General features: G+C 60.2%; 6 protein-coding genes across 6 annotated transcripts; 4 read left to right on the forward strand and 2 right to left on the reverse strand.

Moving 5' to 3' along the window:
- Positions 1-180: 180 nt before the first annotated feature.
- Positions 181-672, forward strand: COLE_07735 (uncharacterized protein; the record flags this gene model as incomplete). Its single annotated transcript, XM_018427125.2, has 1 exon — positions 181-672. The coding sequence occupies one exon, from the start codon at positions 181-183 to the stop codon at positions 670-672; it is 492 nt and encodes a 163-aa protein (XP_018280506.1).
- Positions 673-727: 55 nt separating this feature from the next.
- Positions 728-2569, reverse strand: COLE_07736 (uncharacterized protein; the record flags this gene model as incomplete). Its single annotated transcript, XM_018420757.2, has 9 exons — positions 728-806; positions 937-954; positions 1125-1207; positions 1396-1531; positions 1754-1901; positions 1939-2035; positions 2091-2246; positions 2332-2432; positions 2470-2569. 9 exons carry the CDS (start codon positions 2567-2569, stop codon positions 728-730), a joined length of 918 nt encoding a protein of 305 aa, XP_018280505.1.
- A 2653-nt stretch (positions 2570-5222) lies between these two features.
- Positions 5223-7650, reverse strand: COLE_07737 (uncharacterized protein; the record flags this gene model as incomplete). Its single annotated transcript, XM_018427124.2, has 2 exons — positions 5223-6155; positions 6193-7650. 2 exons carry the CDS (start codon positions 7648-7650, stop codon positions 5223-5225), a joined length of 2391 nt encoding a protein of 796 aa, XP_018280504.1.
- Positions 7651-8302: 652 nt separating this feature from the next.
- COLE_07738 (uncharacterized protein) lies at positions 8303-9087 on the forward strand (the record flags this gene model as incomplete). The annotated part of the gene is made up of 5 exons (XM_018422595.2): positions 8303-8447; positions 8497-8524; positions 8659-8791; positions 8855-8966; positions 9032-9087. 5 exons carry the CDS (start codon positions 8303-8305, stop codon positions 9085-9087), a joined length of 474 nt encoding a protein of 157 aa, XP_018280503.1.
- Positions 9088-10060: 973 nt separating this feature from the next.
- COLE_07739 (uncharacterized protein) lies at positions 10061-12638 on the forward strand (the record flags this gene model as incomplete). The annotated part of the gene is made up of 6 exons (XM_065626572.1): positions 10061-10167; positions 10215-10538; positions 10573-10798; positions 10839-11253; positions 11291-11542; positions 11578-12638. The coding sequence occupies 6 exons, from the start codon at positions 10061-10063 to the stop codon at positions 12636-12638; spliced, it is 2385 nt and encodes a 794-aa protein (XP_065482135.1).
- Positions 12639-13115: 477 nt separating this feature from the next.
- COLE_07740 (uncharacterized protein) lies at positions 13116-14234 on the forward strand (the record flags this gene model as incomplete). Its single annotated transcript, XM_018426514.2, has 1 exon — positions 13116-14234. One exon carries the CDS (start codon positions 13116-13118, stop codon positions 14232-14234), a length of 1119 nt encoding a protein of 372 aa, XP_018280501.1.
- Positions 14235-14384: the final 150 nt, after the last annotated feature.

The raw sequence follows: 14384 nt of genomic DNA on the forward strand, positions 1-14384 counted from the left end.
GCAGGCCACGCTCATGCCGTGCGTGCATGACCCAGCGACGCCTCGCTCGCCCAACGCTTCGGTGTGCTCCGGCCATGTCTACCGGCCTGCATCGAACAACCTGGAAAGCTGGAACGCGACAAGCGATCGGATAGCACCAGGGGTCGTGTGGCTCGTCATGGCGGAGCACCACCAACACACATGTCACCCACACACCGCCGGCCGCCTTGCATCACGCCGCGCCTGTGCACGGTGTTGGCGCTGCTCGGCAGTGAGATGCTGCACGCCCGATTGGGCGCGCCTTGCACAGATCGCGCTCCACCTCCACTTGCACAATCGAACGCCCTTCGCTCTCCGACGCGGTGTATCCGACGGCGTGCACAGACTGCTTTGGTATCTGCTGGAACAATTGCTGATCCTCGCCATGTCTTGTTGTTGATCAGACAAGAAACTCGCGTGTGGTGTGGGCAAGGGTGTGGGGCGGTCTTGGCGACCCCGAGGGGCAATGTGATGGGGCCCACTACCCCCGGAGCTGGCTGGAGGTCTGGATGCATAATCAAACAGCACCGGCGGGAGGGCGACGACAAGCATTGCTTGTCCAATCAAACGGTTGATCATCTCGGATATCATCATCATTGTGGGGCAGAGGAGGTGCGGTATTGGCTGACACTATCCGACTTCTCAGCTCGCTAGTGGCCGAGACCAGGACAGGACAGGAACAGACCATCGATCGACATGTCTCAGCGCTCTACAGCTTACCGAGCGCCGTCTTGACCTCATCAGTGTCCTTGACGTCGTCCCAGCGAGGGCGCGCCAGATCGTACCCCCTGGTTGTCAGCGCTGAGCAGTACCTACATAGCACGTGGGGCCAGGCGCCCGCTCCATATGGCGGAGTAGGGCCGCTACAGCCGTGCTGCGCATGACCCGCGGCGCAACATGCGCCGCAAAGATACTCACTGGACGACGCGCGCGAAGCTATCAGTCAGCGCTTGTACATGGCTCGGTATCTTGTTTACGCGACAAAGTACCCGAATGATGGCATGTAGCGTTTGGAAGGGGGAATTCGAAAAGCCTGACCTGGGAACGCTACACCCGGCCGGGCCGGATGCGCCGGGGAACTGCATGCTCGCGTTTGATAAACTCACCTCAATCCACCAAGACGCGCGACGGGCATCAGTGCTTCTGGCATGACGCGGTACTTGTCGTTTGGATCAAAGATAAACTCTCGCTGATCTGTCAGATGCGGTCACTCGTTGGCCGTTATCGGCATGACACCGACACTGTCACCCAGCCACGGCCTTGCCCCACAGCCGCCGGCAAGCACCGCCAACGGTGACAAGCAGTGAAGGTGACGGATGCCCAGCGCGGAGCACGTCCTAGATGGGCTGGGGTCGAGCTCGGTGCCGCTGAACTCACCGCGTGGATCCTCTTGACGCGTCCGAGCACCATGGTGTAGATGATCGACTTGTCATCGCTCACGATATCGTGTGAATGGGACAACTCGCACTCCATTGAGAACGCCGACTCGGCGACAAATGGGGGCTTGATCGTGCTAATGTCAGCGGGGCAGCGAGGTTAAGGGTGTGGAACACCGCATGATTATGTGACTTGGTGGACCCCGCTGAACTCTAACAGTCATGGACGCCACAGGCGCACACTGGATCTGGACGTGCTCTGCGCAAACAGTAGCGAATAGCAGCTCCAAGACCGTGGCGTGCTCGAGGACAGAGGGACTGAGCAGTGTGCCCCTCGTTCATCAGCCAGCGGCACTCACTCAGACTTGCGCTTCGTGAGCCCTGCCAGCGCCCACTCGTCCGTCCCAGGCGGCGTGTCAATCGCCGTGTAGTTGGCGGCCTCGACAAACGGCTCTGAGATGATGCTAACAGCAAACTCCTTAGTCTGGAGGATGTTGAACGTGGTGTCTGTGATCAGCGCCACTGGTACATGTGGGGCGCGCACCCTTCTTCCCATCCCGACCTGCGGGGTTGTTCTGGATAGACACCATGACCGTCGGCGGGTTGTGCGACACCATGTTGAAGTAGCTGAAGGGCGCGAGCTGGTGTCAGAGTCAAAGTCAGAGCCCGCCAGCCCCCGGGCGGAGGAAGGCTCACATTCGCTTCCCCCTCGGCGTTTACGGACGACACAAAGGCGATCGGGCGCGGCGTGATGGCTGTAACGAGCAGTTTGTACCGCTCCGCGAGCCCGAGCGTCTCGGGGACGATGTTGCGCCACTCCCCAGCATCAGCTGCGAACTTGGGCGCGTTGGGCTGGCGTCAGTGTTGTGCCTTCCTTGCCGGTGTGCCGCTGTCTGAGCCTCCGAGCCCGACCTCGATCCTCCGATATCGCACTCACGAGGTCGTTGAGCCCCTGCCCCGCCTTGAACTCGGTATCAGGCGCCTTGGTCAGGTCAAAAGTCCGCTCGCGGTCGAACGCGGGGCGCTCGGCCTCGGTTTCTGGTGTGAGCGAGCTGCGCAAGCTGTGAACACCAACCCTTGAAGGGGCGGCGGGCGGAGTGGTACATTGAGCTCGAGAAGGGGCGATGGAGAGAGCGATGGAGACGCGATGCCGAAGCCAGGCGGGGGGAATTCATGAGTCGGGTCTGCTTTATCAGCAGACTGTGAGATGAGAGATGGTGGCCATGCGTAGCATGTCGTCATGTTGGCGGATCGGCGCGATGGGAGCCGGAGTGATCGGACACCTCCGAAATTTGCTCGGCGAAAGCAGGCACCACCCGTTTCGCTTCGTTACTCTTCCTATCTCGCAACACTCTCTTCTCCAACTCCGCTGCGGGCGCGCTTGGAACGTTCCCGACTGGTGACTGGGCCGCCCGCTAAAAGGGGCGTGCTCAGTCTCTTGAGAGCACTGCTAACGTCCGCGGCCGCGCTGGCGACTGACCTGCCGGGCCCGTGGAGGTGTTTGCTCCGCATGCGCCCACTGACCCCCACGTCCTCACACCACCTCTTCCATCTAATTCGCTTGTTTAACTCCCAGCAACACTTACAGCCTCTCCTTCTGCACAAACTGACCTTTTGCATGGCCCAGGCACCACAGCACATCGCGAGAGCGGCGCCTACGGGTGCGGTCTCGGGCCAGTGTGATTGTGCTGTCGATTCCCCCCCCCCCCCAGGGGCGAAGGAGGTGAGTCTGCTCATCGCGTTGAAATCGGTATGGGACTGGTGTCCCTGCTTCTTACGTTGCTTTGGCGGGCTCGGCGGAGGCGGAGGTCGGCAGTCACGTCAACTGTCTTTTGTCTGGCTTCGCTGACATCCCTTGCGGACGTAACTGTGACCAGGATGAGATACAGCCAGGTAAGGACGGGAATTGCTGATCAGACGCAATCAGACGGGGAGGTGATGTTGGGCAAGACAAATGCCTGTACGGGATGCGCTGATTCGTTTCCAGTGCCCATTGAATTCCTGTTCAGCAAGACGTTGTCGTCAAGGCCACGACACACCATCGCCGCGTTCAAGTGGCCAGTGTCCGCGCGGCGACGGACCAGACTGCAGTCTACTGACCATGTTCTGACATCTTCTTGATCAGGACCCGTTGTCTTCCTCAACGACGAGACTGCTGGGCGGGCGCTAAGATCGCCGGTAGTGTTGAACACGAGCCAGCCCAACTCTACTAATGCCACAATCATATTGGCCTCCGCGAACTGGAGAGGGACTGAGGGGAGGGACTGAGGGGAGGTCGAAGCACCGACGATCATTCACTCTGTGCACTCTGTGTGGGTGAGCGACTGTGTCTTCCCGCCGGTATCGGTCCCACTTGGGGTCACCCTTGTCACCGCAATCGCCACCACACCCTCCCTCAACCGCCACACGCGCAACCGGGACGTCCCCATTGTGCTGCGCGATCACGTGGATGGCGCACCTTCGCCTTTGATGGGGTGGCGCCCCAGCGAGCGAGATGTCTATTGCACCTTCTCGTCCGGGACTTGGCGGGTCGGCATCTCAGCTTTCCGTGCGTAGAGGCAGGATCTCACCATGCGCGGTCAAAGTGTGAGTGAAAGGACGGTGAGTTGAAGTCAACCTGTGTCCAACCTGTGAAGTCCCTCCACTCTCACTCTCGCTCGCGCTCACTCGGTGCCTCACGGTCCATGTCATGCACTCGGCGACCGGGCCGATGACGCCGCTGTGTAATACCACCCGCCCAAGTATTTGAAGAGCCTGAATAGATACCAAGTCGAATTGCCTCGAGCTGGTCGACTCGAGTCCACTAACCCGCGCCAAATGTGGAGCAAAGACAGCCGCGTCGCCCAAACCCTAACGTGACTGAATCCTGGCTAGACTAACCCCGCCTCCACCCGCCATCAACCAACACGGGACCAAACACCCTCCCGGCCCATAATCACAAGGCATCAGACCCGCACCTCCACCACACCCCAAAATCGTCTTTTGACAATTGACTCAAATTGACCGCGCCTGGCCCATGCATTAGCCGTCCCACAGCCGTACCACCCGCCCCAGGGCCGCCACCACATATGCGGCGTTATAGAATCACCGGAGGGCCTTCGCCCACATTAGTGTACCCTTTAACCTGTCCCAACACCATAGTGGCCGGCAGCTCCGGGCTAGGCCATGCTAACAGTAGGTCAGAATAGTAATACAATAGGGATCGTTATCCCAGGCCTAATAAGGCCTTAGAGGACGGGAATAGGGATCGTTATCCCGGGCCTAATATGGGCCAAGAGGACGTGATTAGGGATCGTTATCCCGGGCCTAATAAGGCCCATTTGAGGACGCAAATAGGGATCGTAATCCCAGGTTTAATAAGGCCCAAGAGGACGCAAATAGGGATCGTAATCCCACAAGGCCTAATAAGGCCAAAGAGGACGCGAATAGGATAATAAGAAGAGAGGAGGGGACCTAAAGGCCCCTCTAATAAATAGGAATTGGGCCCCAATGGGCCTAATCCGAAGAAGCAAGAATCAAGCCCCCATTAGGAACAGACGCTAAACCAAGGACGAACATCAAGAGAAGCAAGTGGATCCTGAAGTAAGTAAAAAGACTGGAGCTGCCAATCTTTTTGCATTCATTATGGTCGACCGACTGGTGGACGTACGTGTGCTAATAACATGTCCTGGATCTCTGGGTGTGACTTGACTGGGATGGGCCACCATCAGCTCCTTTCCACGCCGCCGGCCACCCGCTTGCGGCGTCCACCCATGCATCCCGAAGCTTCGCGCCCGGGCCACGAAAGTGATACTGTGAGCCTCGTCCAACATACAACATGCATACAATCTACGAATCGGAACTGAGGTCGTGTCCAAGCCGTCGCCACCATGTCCGTGTGGACTCGCTAATCTGGGCCTCGAGAAATCCCTCAGACTGGCTGCTGCTGTCCTCAGTGATGGCGGATGGAGGCGGGGGCAGAGACGAAGACTTGTCACTACTGGGCAGCGACGCTTGCTGACCTAGATGTCGCCTCATCGCGGCCGCGTCCCTCTTAGCTTGCTCGCGGATGCCCATGGGCCGCAGGGACGGGTGAGGAGGCGCAAGTGGAACGGAGCGCAGGACCGACGGACCTCCAGAGGGGCTGGGCGCACGCTTATGCACATCCTCGTCTTCGAACTCGAGGTTTTCCTCGTCAGAGAAGGACGTGTCAAACTCGCGAGTGGGACGCGCACTTGAACGAGAATAGCCATACGCTTGAAGAGTGGCTTGGGGCTTGGATGACGACGCAGACCCTCTTTTGCTTTTAGGCTGTGACTTGCGCGGCGGAGGGGTCCTGTGTTTTGACTTCACAGGGGAAGAGGCCTTCTGATGATGCTGCGCGAGGCGTGGGAGGGGAAAGGTTGGGACTTGAGGCTTTGGCCGAACCTGTGAGGCTTCAGAAAGAGATGAGAAGAGGGCGTGATCCATGGCTCGGCGGCGCGTTTCTGCGTCCTGCTTGGAATACCGCATCAGCTTCGCGGGCGACTTTGAAAGCGATTTGGCCTTTGGCGAGGGTGGTGCGAAGGAGAGCCGGGGTGGGGATGAAGGTGGATGCCCCCAAGGGCGCGGGCGCCGAGGCGACGGTGAGGACTGAACCTGCGGCGATTCCTCCCTATGCTCAGAGTGATAGATTGGCTCCGGAGGTGACGAGAGCAGAGGCGATTCCCTGGGAGGTCTTGCCGGCGAGGACGAGGTGTCGAGGAGGTGGGGGAAGGATTGCGATGGGATGGTCTCGTGTATCTAAGATCAGCCTGTATTCACGGCGCAAAAGACTCACGACTTCGTCGTCATTCGGCAAGCGGTCAACTTCGTTCAAATCGGGTGTGGGGGAAGATGGCGGCGCTACTGGGGCGAGCGTGGCTGCCCCTCCGCCCATGCTCCAGGTCATGAGAGTCTCCGCTTGCATCTCCATGGGACGCCAGCCACTGATTGGCTTAGGTGAGACCGGCTTGAACATGGGCTGCCGAGGTGGGGCGGCAGGAAGCTCGAACAAGGTCTCCTGTTGCTCACGCCGCTGCGGGGTGCGGGATTTGGGCGGAGTGACATGATGGTGCGCGGTACGACGTGCTCGAGGAGTGACCGATTGAGTTGCGGACTTGGTGTTGGTGGGTGGGGAAGGTTGAGGTGACGCAACCGGCGTGTGACGCAAGCGAGCAGGGAATGCGGAAGGGATGATTTGAGAGCGAGGGGGGACGGAGGATGGTATGACTGGCGTGCGCGGAGCGGGTTGTCGTTGAGGCCACTTTGAGTCTCTAGTGCACACTGGCTCGACGACGGCCGAGGAGTGTCGGCGAAGAGCGTTGGTATTCTTGGATGCAAGAGGTACGCGCTCGCTTGGGGACGATGATCGAGGTGATGATGATCGATCTGACGAGAGATGGGCTAATGACTTGAATTCGCCCAGCGCTCTTCTCTCCTTGATGTCGGCGACCCGCCTGAGCGCGTTCTCGTCAACAACCTCCTTAACGTCAATGCGTAAGCGCTTGCGCTCGCGCTGGTCCTCGAGTTGTCCCGCAGCCTCTCGGCGCGCAACGTCGCGCTGCGCACGGGCTGCCTTCTTGTCTTCCTCCGTCACCTCTCTCCAAGGCGAGATGGCCTGACGGCGGCGGGCGCTGTCTTGTCCGCACAATCTCTTATGAACGGCCATGACGGATGAGGGAACGGGGGTAATCACGGCCTCAGAGGTCGGGAGTCTAGGACTGGGTGTAGCGGGTGCCTCGACTATCTGGAATCCAGGCGAAGGGCTGCGTGACTTTGGATCATGGGACGTCTTGGCCGGCGACCTAACAGGAGGCACAGACGCGCGCCACGCATCTACGGACGCAGAGCGATCACGATCTGCGCGTTCTTGAACACGCTCTCGAGTTTGGTGAAGTCTGGGCGATCGACGCGTCGGACTTTGGTGAAGGTGAGGCGCACTCTTGAGCTTTGACGTCGCGCGCGTCCTCTTGGCGGGTTGGGAAGTGGAAGTCGGTGGTGTCAAGTACGACTGGATGCTGCGTGTGGCAACTGATGCAGTGGGGGTCGCGTCTGGAGCGCGGCGTTTGCGGGTGGTGGATGTGGACGCCGAAGCGGTGATGTTGCTCGCACCCTTGCGCGTGGTAGTTGGAGGCGTCGCGATACCAGAGTGTGCGCGAAACGAGCTGCTAACCAGTGGCCGCTGAGTCGGGGGCTTTGGCACCTTGGGTGCAGTTATCCACTTATCTGGATGGGGGTCGAAGCGAGGATTGGACATGGTGGACGACGGCGAGCAGAGGAAGGCGACCAAGCGCGCGCGCGCGCGGATGAGTGTCGTGTTAGGTGGGAGGTCGAGGCGGCGCGCACGTGACAGCCACGGTCATGCTATAGCTGGCGATGCCGGGAGCGGACGAGGGGAGTGAGTGCAAGGAGGACCAAGATCGAGACACGGATAGAAGAGTAATTATCGATGAAGGAGATGAAATATGATGGTGTGAACGTGCGGTGTGGTGGCGACGATGCGATGAAGGAAGTGGATGAGGAGGGTGGTTGAAATGAGATGATGAGGATGCCGTCGTTGCATGGCATGGCCAGGCACAAGTCAATCGCGTCCTCGCGTGGTTCACGTGGCCGAGTGCCACATTATCGGAGGTAGGCGGAGGTACACTGGGTACGATTCCGCCCGGTGAGGACAATAGGCATTCTCCACCTGGCGTCCGTGCCTGGATCTCGAGTGGGAGCAGAGCGTACGGTGGTACGGTGCGTACGGGGCGTACGGTGGAGGGACCTCTGTACGGTGAGAGGCTCGCCAATCCGAGCTCGCCTTTGGCTCATCCACTCGAAGAGCCTCAATCCACCGCTCCTACTCCTCCTCCCGTCTTGCCCTTGCCTTCTGGTCTCCATCTCACCACTCATTCCAACCACCCACCATGGTCGCCCTGCTCCGCTCCTTCCGCGCCGTTCAGGCCGTCGCCCGCCCCGCCCTTGCCCTCCCCAAGGTCCAGGTCGCTCGCGCCTTCTCGGCTTCGGCCCTCCGCCGCGGCGGTGGTGGCCCCCCTCAGCTCCTCGGTGACGGTACGTCTACAACCTTCAACTTGTGCAATGGTGTGCTAATTCATCCAAGGTGTCAAGCCCGGAGAGGTCCCCACCGAGTGCGTTCTTCATCCTTGCCCTCGCCCACCCCGGTCTTTGCTTGACCTTCCCCTCCGCGCATCATTTGTGCACGCCGGGAACGTCCGGGTTGGAGCCTGAGGGTCGGCAATTCGGACTGTTAACTGACACTCAGCCGCCAGCAGGCCACCGGTATCGAGCGCTTCGAGCTCATCGGTAAGGCCGAGGGCGTCGACGTCTTCGACCTCACCCCCCTCGAGGCCGACCGCCTCGGCACTCTCGACAACCCGATCGAGGTCTTCTCCTACGTGCGTCATGCCCGAATTCGGCCGCCTCCCGTTATACTTTGAACTGCGCTCACCATCTAACAGTACCCCGAGCGCCACGTCGGCTGCACTGGCTTCCCCGCTGACTCGCACGACACCATCTGGCTCCACGTTACCAAGGAGCTCAAGAACCACCGCTGCCCCGAGTGCGGTTCGGGTGAGTGCAAATTGCGCAGTCCCCGGCGTCCGAGCGCGCGCAACGCTTTTGCTTACCCCGCGCAGTCTACACCCTCAAGTTCGAGCCCAACGCCGACTACGAGGCCCACGCCCACCACTAGAAAAACGGTCCTGCGAGGGCGAAGCAGTTAGGGTCGGAATGAATATCATCTGGCAATGGACGATGATGGTCATTGGTCTCGAGGCTCGGACCTCGTCACCTATGCCCAGAGTTGTCCGATGCAGGGGAGAGGGAGTAGGAAGTGGCGGGCGGATGAGCGAAGGGGGCGGACATTCGAGGCGACGGACGCGCGGCGCGGGGGGTCAGTCTTGTCGCCGCAAAGCAGCGCGAAGAGGGAGGAGAGTGTGAGCAAGACTTCCTGGCGCTAGTTGCACAGAGTTCTGGTGACGGTTGGAGGTGGGGGACTGCTGATCAAGTATCCGTCAGTGCTTGGATCTGGTGTCATGTGCTAGCGGAGCTCGGCGAGCAACTTGAAAGCCTGAGAGCACTACATCTCCGACGTGTAGTTGTTCGGCCTGATGGCGCGAGGTTTGAGCGCTCCGCGACCAATCCACGGAGCGAGGAGGCTTTTGCCACGCCCTGGCACTGTTTCAGTTTGCATACCTCGCAACGACTACCGCGCACATCAGCTCATCAGTCATCGAGATGTATTGCAGAGAGATCTCGGATGCATCGGTGGGGGTGATGTGAGACAGCGTACAGAATGAACGACGGATCCACGGACTCTCCACCATGAGCCCACGTGCTGTGATTATCTGGCCCGCCCGGATTGCTGCGGTGAAGGGATCTGCAGTGGTCTATGACGGTGTTGACAACCGTCACCGTACAGACCACCACCACCACCATCCTCCCCTCCTCCCCTCTCTCCTTTCCATCCATTCTCGACTCTCTTTCTACATCTTGTGCATTCCTACTACACCTACTACACCTACATCAATATGAGTCTCAACTCTGACCCATCCCACTCAAACCACATTGCTGCAGCCTCCCCAGTCTCCTCCGCCAACCCCGCCCCACCACTCCCGACCGCCGCCCCCGTGGTTGCCCCGACCGCCCCTGCCGTTCGGGCTCCGATGGCCGTGCCCGCCCGCACTTCCAACTCGTCTTCTTTGGCACAGCAGGATGGACAAGTTCGCAAGACTGCCCAGCTGCAGATCATCGACGAGAACCAGCACTTCACGTACGTTGCCGCTGCCGTGCCTCCACGTCGGCCGCAGCTCACCCCAGGCCCAACCTATCAAAGTACCTTACCAAGTGGAACTTGATAGACAGTGGATTCGACTACAATGTCGTCGCCGTGTTCGGGTCGCAGTCAACGGGCAAGTCGACGCTCTTGAACCGTCTCTTCGGCACTACCTTCGATGTCATGGACAGCAAGCGCCGCCAGCAGACGACGAAAGGTATCTGGATGTGCCCATCGGCGTATTCGTCCGCCCTTGTCATGGATGTCGAGGGTACGGACGGCCGTGAGCGCGGTGAGGACCAGGACTTTGAGCGCAAGAGTGCGCTCTTCTCCCTCGCAAGTAGCGAGGTCTTGATCGTCAACATTTGGTGCGTGTGGGCACCGCGGCGATGCTGATCAAAGGGAGCACCAGATCGGTCTCTACCAGGGTGCCAACCTCGGCCTACTCAAGACCGTCTTTGAGGTCAATCTCAGCCTCTTCGGCGGAAGCGCAGAAGCAGCAGCGCGGCCGAAGGAGAAGACGCTCATCCTCTTTGTGATCCGCGACCACTCGGGCTACACAACGATCGACAGCTTGTCTGACACGCTCAAGGACTCCATGGCCGAGATTTGGCAGAGTCTCTCCAAGGTGCGACCCGTCTGTGCTCCCGGGTAAAGCTCACGCGCAGCCAACTCATCTCGCGAACGCCAAGCTCGAGACATACTTTGACCTGTCGTTCGCCGTCCTGCCGCACAAGATTCACCAGCCCGAGAAGTTTGAGGCCGACGTCGTGGAGTTGAGGAAGCGTTTCGTGGACAAGACGCGCCCCGACTACGTTTTCCAGCCCGCCTATCACAAGCGCATTCCCGCCGATGGCCTCAGCCACTACATGGAGGGCATATGGGCGCAGGTCCTCGCTAACAAGGACCTTGACTTGCCGACGCAACAAGAGCTCCTTGCCCAGTTCCGCTGCGATGAGCTCGCGGCTGGTGTCACCGAGGTGTTCAACGTCAGCGCCAAGACGGTGCGCCGTCCGATTGAGAGCGGCAAGGTTGTACCTGGTCTCGGCAAGCTCATGGCCGAGTGGTTGCAGGTTGCTCTGAGTGAGTCGCGTTTTCGGACGATTCCTGACAGTCACAGCCAGCTTTGACGCCGCTGCCTCGCGCTACCATGTTGGCGTGTACACACGCAAGCGTCAGGACCTTGTTACCAACCTCCATGCCGCCTTGTCGTCGCTCTACCTTGGCGAGCTTAAAAACGCGAACAAGGCCGCGTCGGCCAAGTTCGTAACCGACTTGGCTGCCGCGCTAAAGGAGCCATCGTATGACTTTGCCGAGGTTGTGTCTCGGTGCACGCGTGACGCCCGCGAGTCCTTCCTCTCTGTCGCCAAGGGTGAGAACAGAGGCTGGGTGGAGCTAACAATCTAGAGAGCACCGTCGCGGGGTCAGGGTGGGAATACGAGCAGGAGCTGGCGATGCTGGACGACAACCTTAAGGCAATCGCGGACAAGTCGCGCGCGGACGAGACCAAGAAGATGGTCAACGGCGTGGAGCGGACCGTCAAGAGGCAGCTTTACGAGCCAGTCGAGATTGCGCTCAGCAAGCCCTCCCCTACCATGTGGGACAAGGTCCTGGCGACATACCGTGACGTGACGGACTCGGCTGAGAAGTCGTATCTGAAGAAGGCCAGAGCATACGACTGCACCGAGGAGGAGAATGACTCGGCACTCAAGAGCCTGTTGACGCGCTCGTGGCTGGCACTCCGCCATAAGCTGGAAGAGCAGACTGCCGATCCAGTCGTGCTTTCCACGTTGCGCGACAACTTCGAGCAGCGGTTCCGATATGACGAGAACGGAGTGCCGCGTGTCTGGCGACCAGAGGACGATCTCGAAGGCGCCTTCAAGAAGGCGCGCGACGAGACACTCACTCTCCTGCCCCTCTTTGCCAAGGTGGCGCCAGAGGATGAGGAGCTGCTTCCGACCTTGCCTGTGCCAGACACCACGGACACCGACGCCGACCCCGAGAAGTTTGACCCCGACACCGCATTTGTGCTCGTCAAGGCATCTCGCCTCTCGCAGCTCGAAGCGCGATTCAAGCGCGAGGCCGACGCCGCGTACGTCGAAGCCAAGCGCAGCATGGTATCAAGCATCTCCCAGATTCCGATGTGGATCTACGGCGCCCTCGTCGTGCTGGGCTGGAACGAAGCCATGGCTGTCCTCTTTAACCCGCTGTACTTTGCCATGCTCCTTGTCGCCGCCGCCAGCGCCTACATCGTCCTGCAGCTCGGCCTCGCCGGCCCTATCCTCCAGGTGACGCGCACCGTCGCAAACGAGGTCAAGAGGATAGCGACCGAGAAGCTGCGCGAGGCGTTTGCCGAGCCCGCGCCGCAGCGCACGCTCGAGCGGCCCCACCTTGCTGAGCCGGTGGCCAACTCGAGCCGCCCTGAGAGACGGGGCCAGTTTGAGCAGTTTGAGCTTGAGGAGAAGTAGAGCACGACCAGAGTTTCGGACCAATGCATGACATACTAACGGCGTTGCGAGCGCCTGTGGTAATCATCTCGCACGATATAGGCACTGACATTTCTGACAAGCCCCCTGATTTTGCTACTCACCTCGTCTCTTGTGTTGACATCCTGCTCCAAAGCCCGTGGCTACTCGACGTCGCAACGACCCGAACGGCAATCCTTCACAGCACAGTGATGCCATCATCTCTTTAACAATTTGGTGGTGTCTGGTGCAGTTGCAACCCATCTGATGACATTCCCTTTGCGAGGGGAGTAAACTTGCAAAGTTGCAACCAGCCTGTGGCTTCGGGTGCGAGCTGGCTGATGGCTCTCCGCCGCCAGCAGGCTGACGTTCGCACAAGTCATGTATATAACCCAGCCCATCCTCTACCTCAAAACACACGCCAATTATCCACCCAATCTGTCACACGATCAGCGCTATCCCTCCTTCATCCTCATCACCATGCTCCGCCGCCGCCCACGCCGCTCACGCCCCCCACGCATAAACGACCAGCACCACCCGGCCATAATCGACCGGATCATCAGCCACGTGCCGCCAGCCACCCTGCTGGTCATGCGCGCCTGCTCGCGCCGCCTGCGCGCCCGCGCCGACGCCATCCTCTTTGCGCACGTCGAAGTCATGGTCACCGAGCCCGGGGACCCGCGCGACGTCGTCGTCGTGCCAAAAGGCACGAACATGCGCTTCGAGTGGCTCAAATTCGACGATGCAGACGGCGTCGAGACCAACACCATCCTCCCCACCGACCCGCGGCGCACAAAGACCCGTAAGCGCCTGCGCGCATACATTGTCGCCATGCTGCAGCGCACGCGCGTGCTCGACGTCCCGGGTTACATGATCCCGGAGCTTGTGTTGATTCTCCACATGGGCCATTCCGCGATAGAAACCGACGACAGTTCGGGGAGCTCGAGCAGTACCGACACCGTTATCATGGGGGACAATCCCCTCGCGGTGCGCAGGCCGGACAGCGAGGACGAGTCGTCGTCCTCCTCCTCAGACGGGTCCGAGTCCTCGACGCGCACGACGATCATGCTCACTTTCGCGGACATGTGCGCGATCAAAGCCGCCATCACCGCCCTCCCCCGCTACACGCTGCGGTGCTACCACCCCTGCCACCCTCGCAAGCCGCCCCACTTCGCCCTCGACATCGTCAACGACCGCGAGACCCGTCCCCGCGTGGTCTTCACCCTCGACGCCTGCACCGGCCCGGGTGTGATCGTCGCCCCGCAGACCATCATCCACATCCACGAGCGCGTCGATGTTTTCAGGCTCGCGGACGCCCTTGCCAGCCTCGTAGCCGTCAACGAGCGCTGGCTCGACCCGCCCGAGTTCCAGATCACCGTTGTCGGCGGCACGCGCCGCAGCAGCCGCTCGCTCGCGGACCGTTCTGTCCTTTTCCACGCCGCACTTCATCATGAGTTGTGCGAGACGACGCCGGAGTCGGCGACGATCGTGCAGCGTGTGCGCGCGCACACGCGCTTCCTCTCGAAGAATGCTTATGCGGCCGAGGTTGGCGCTGCGCGCTTCGCTTTGGAGACGCAGCAAAATCCCTACGCTGCCTGAGTCGTCGTGCAGCTCAGAGCGCGGTGCTGCCGGAAGGTTTTAACTGAAGTTTAATTTACTTCTTTCTGTGATATACCGGACGTTCTTGACCGATGTTGTAGAGTCCCAATGGTGATAACGTGTAACAGCGGCTCCACATTGTTGCTGTAG

Source organism: Cutaneotrichosporon oleaginosum (assembly GCF_008065305.1).
Source record: "Cutaneotrichosporon oleaginosum strain ATCC 20508 chromosome Unknown ATCC20508_contig08, whole genome shotgun sequence".
Classification (NCBI taxonomy): Eukaryota; Fungi; Basidiomycota; class Tremellomycetes; order Trichosporonales; family Trichosporonaceae; genus Cutaneotrichosporon; species Cutaneotrichosporon oleaginosum.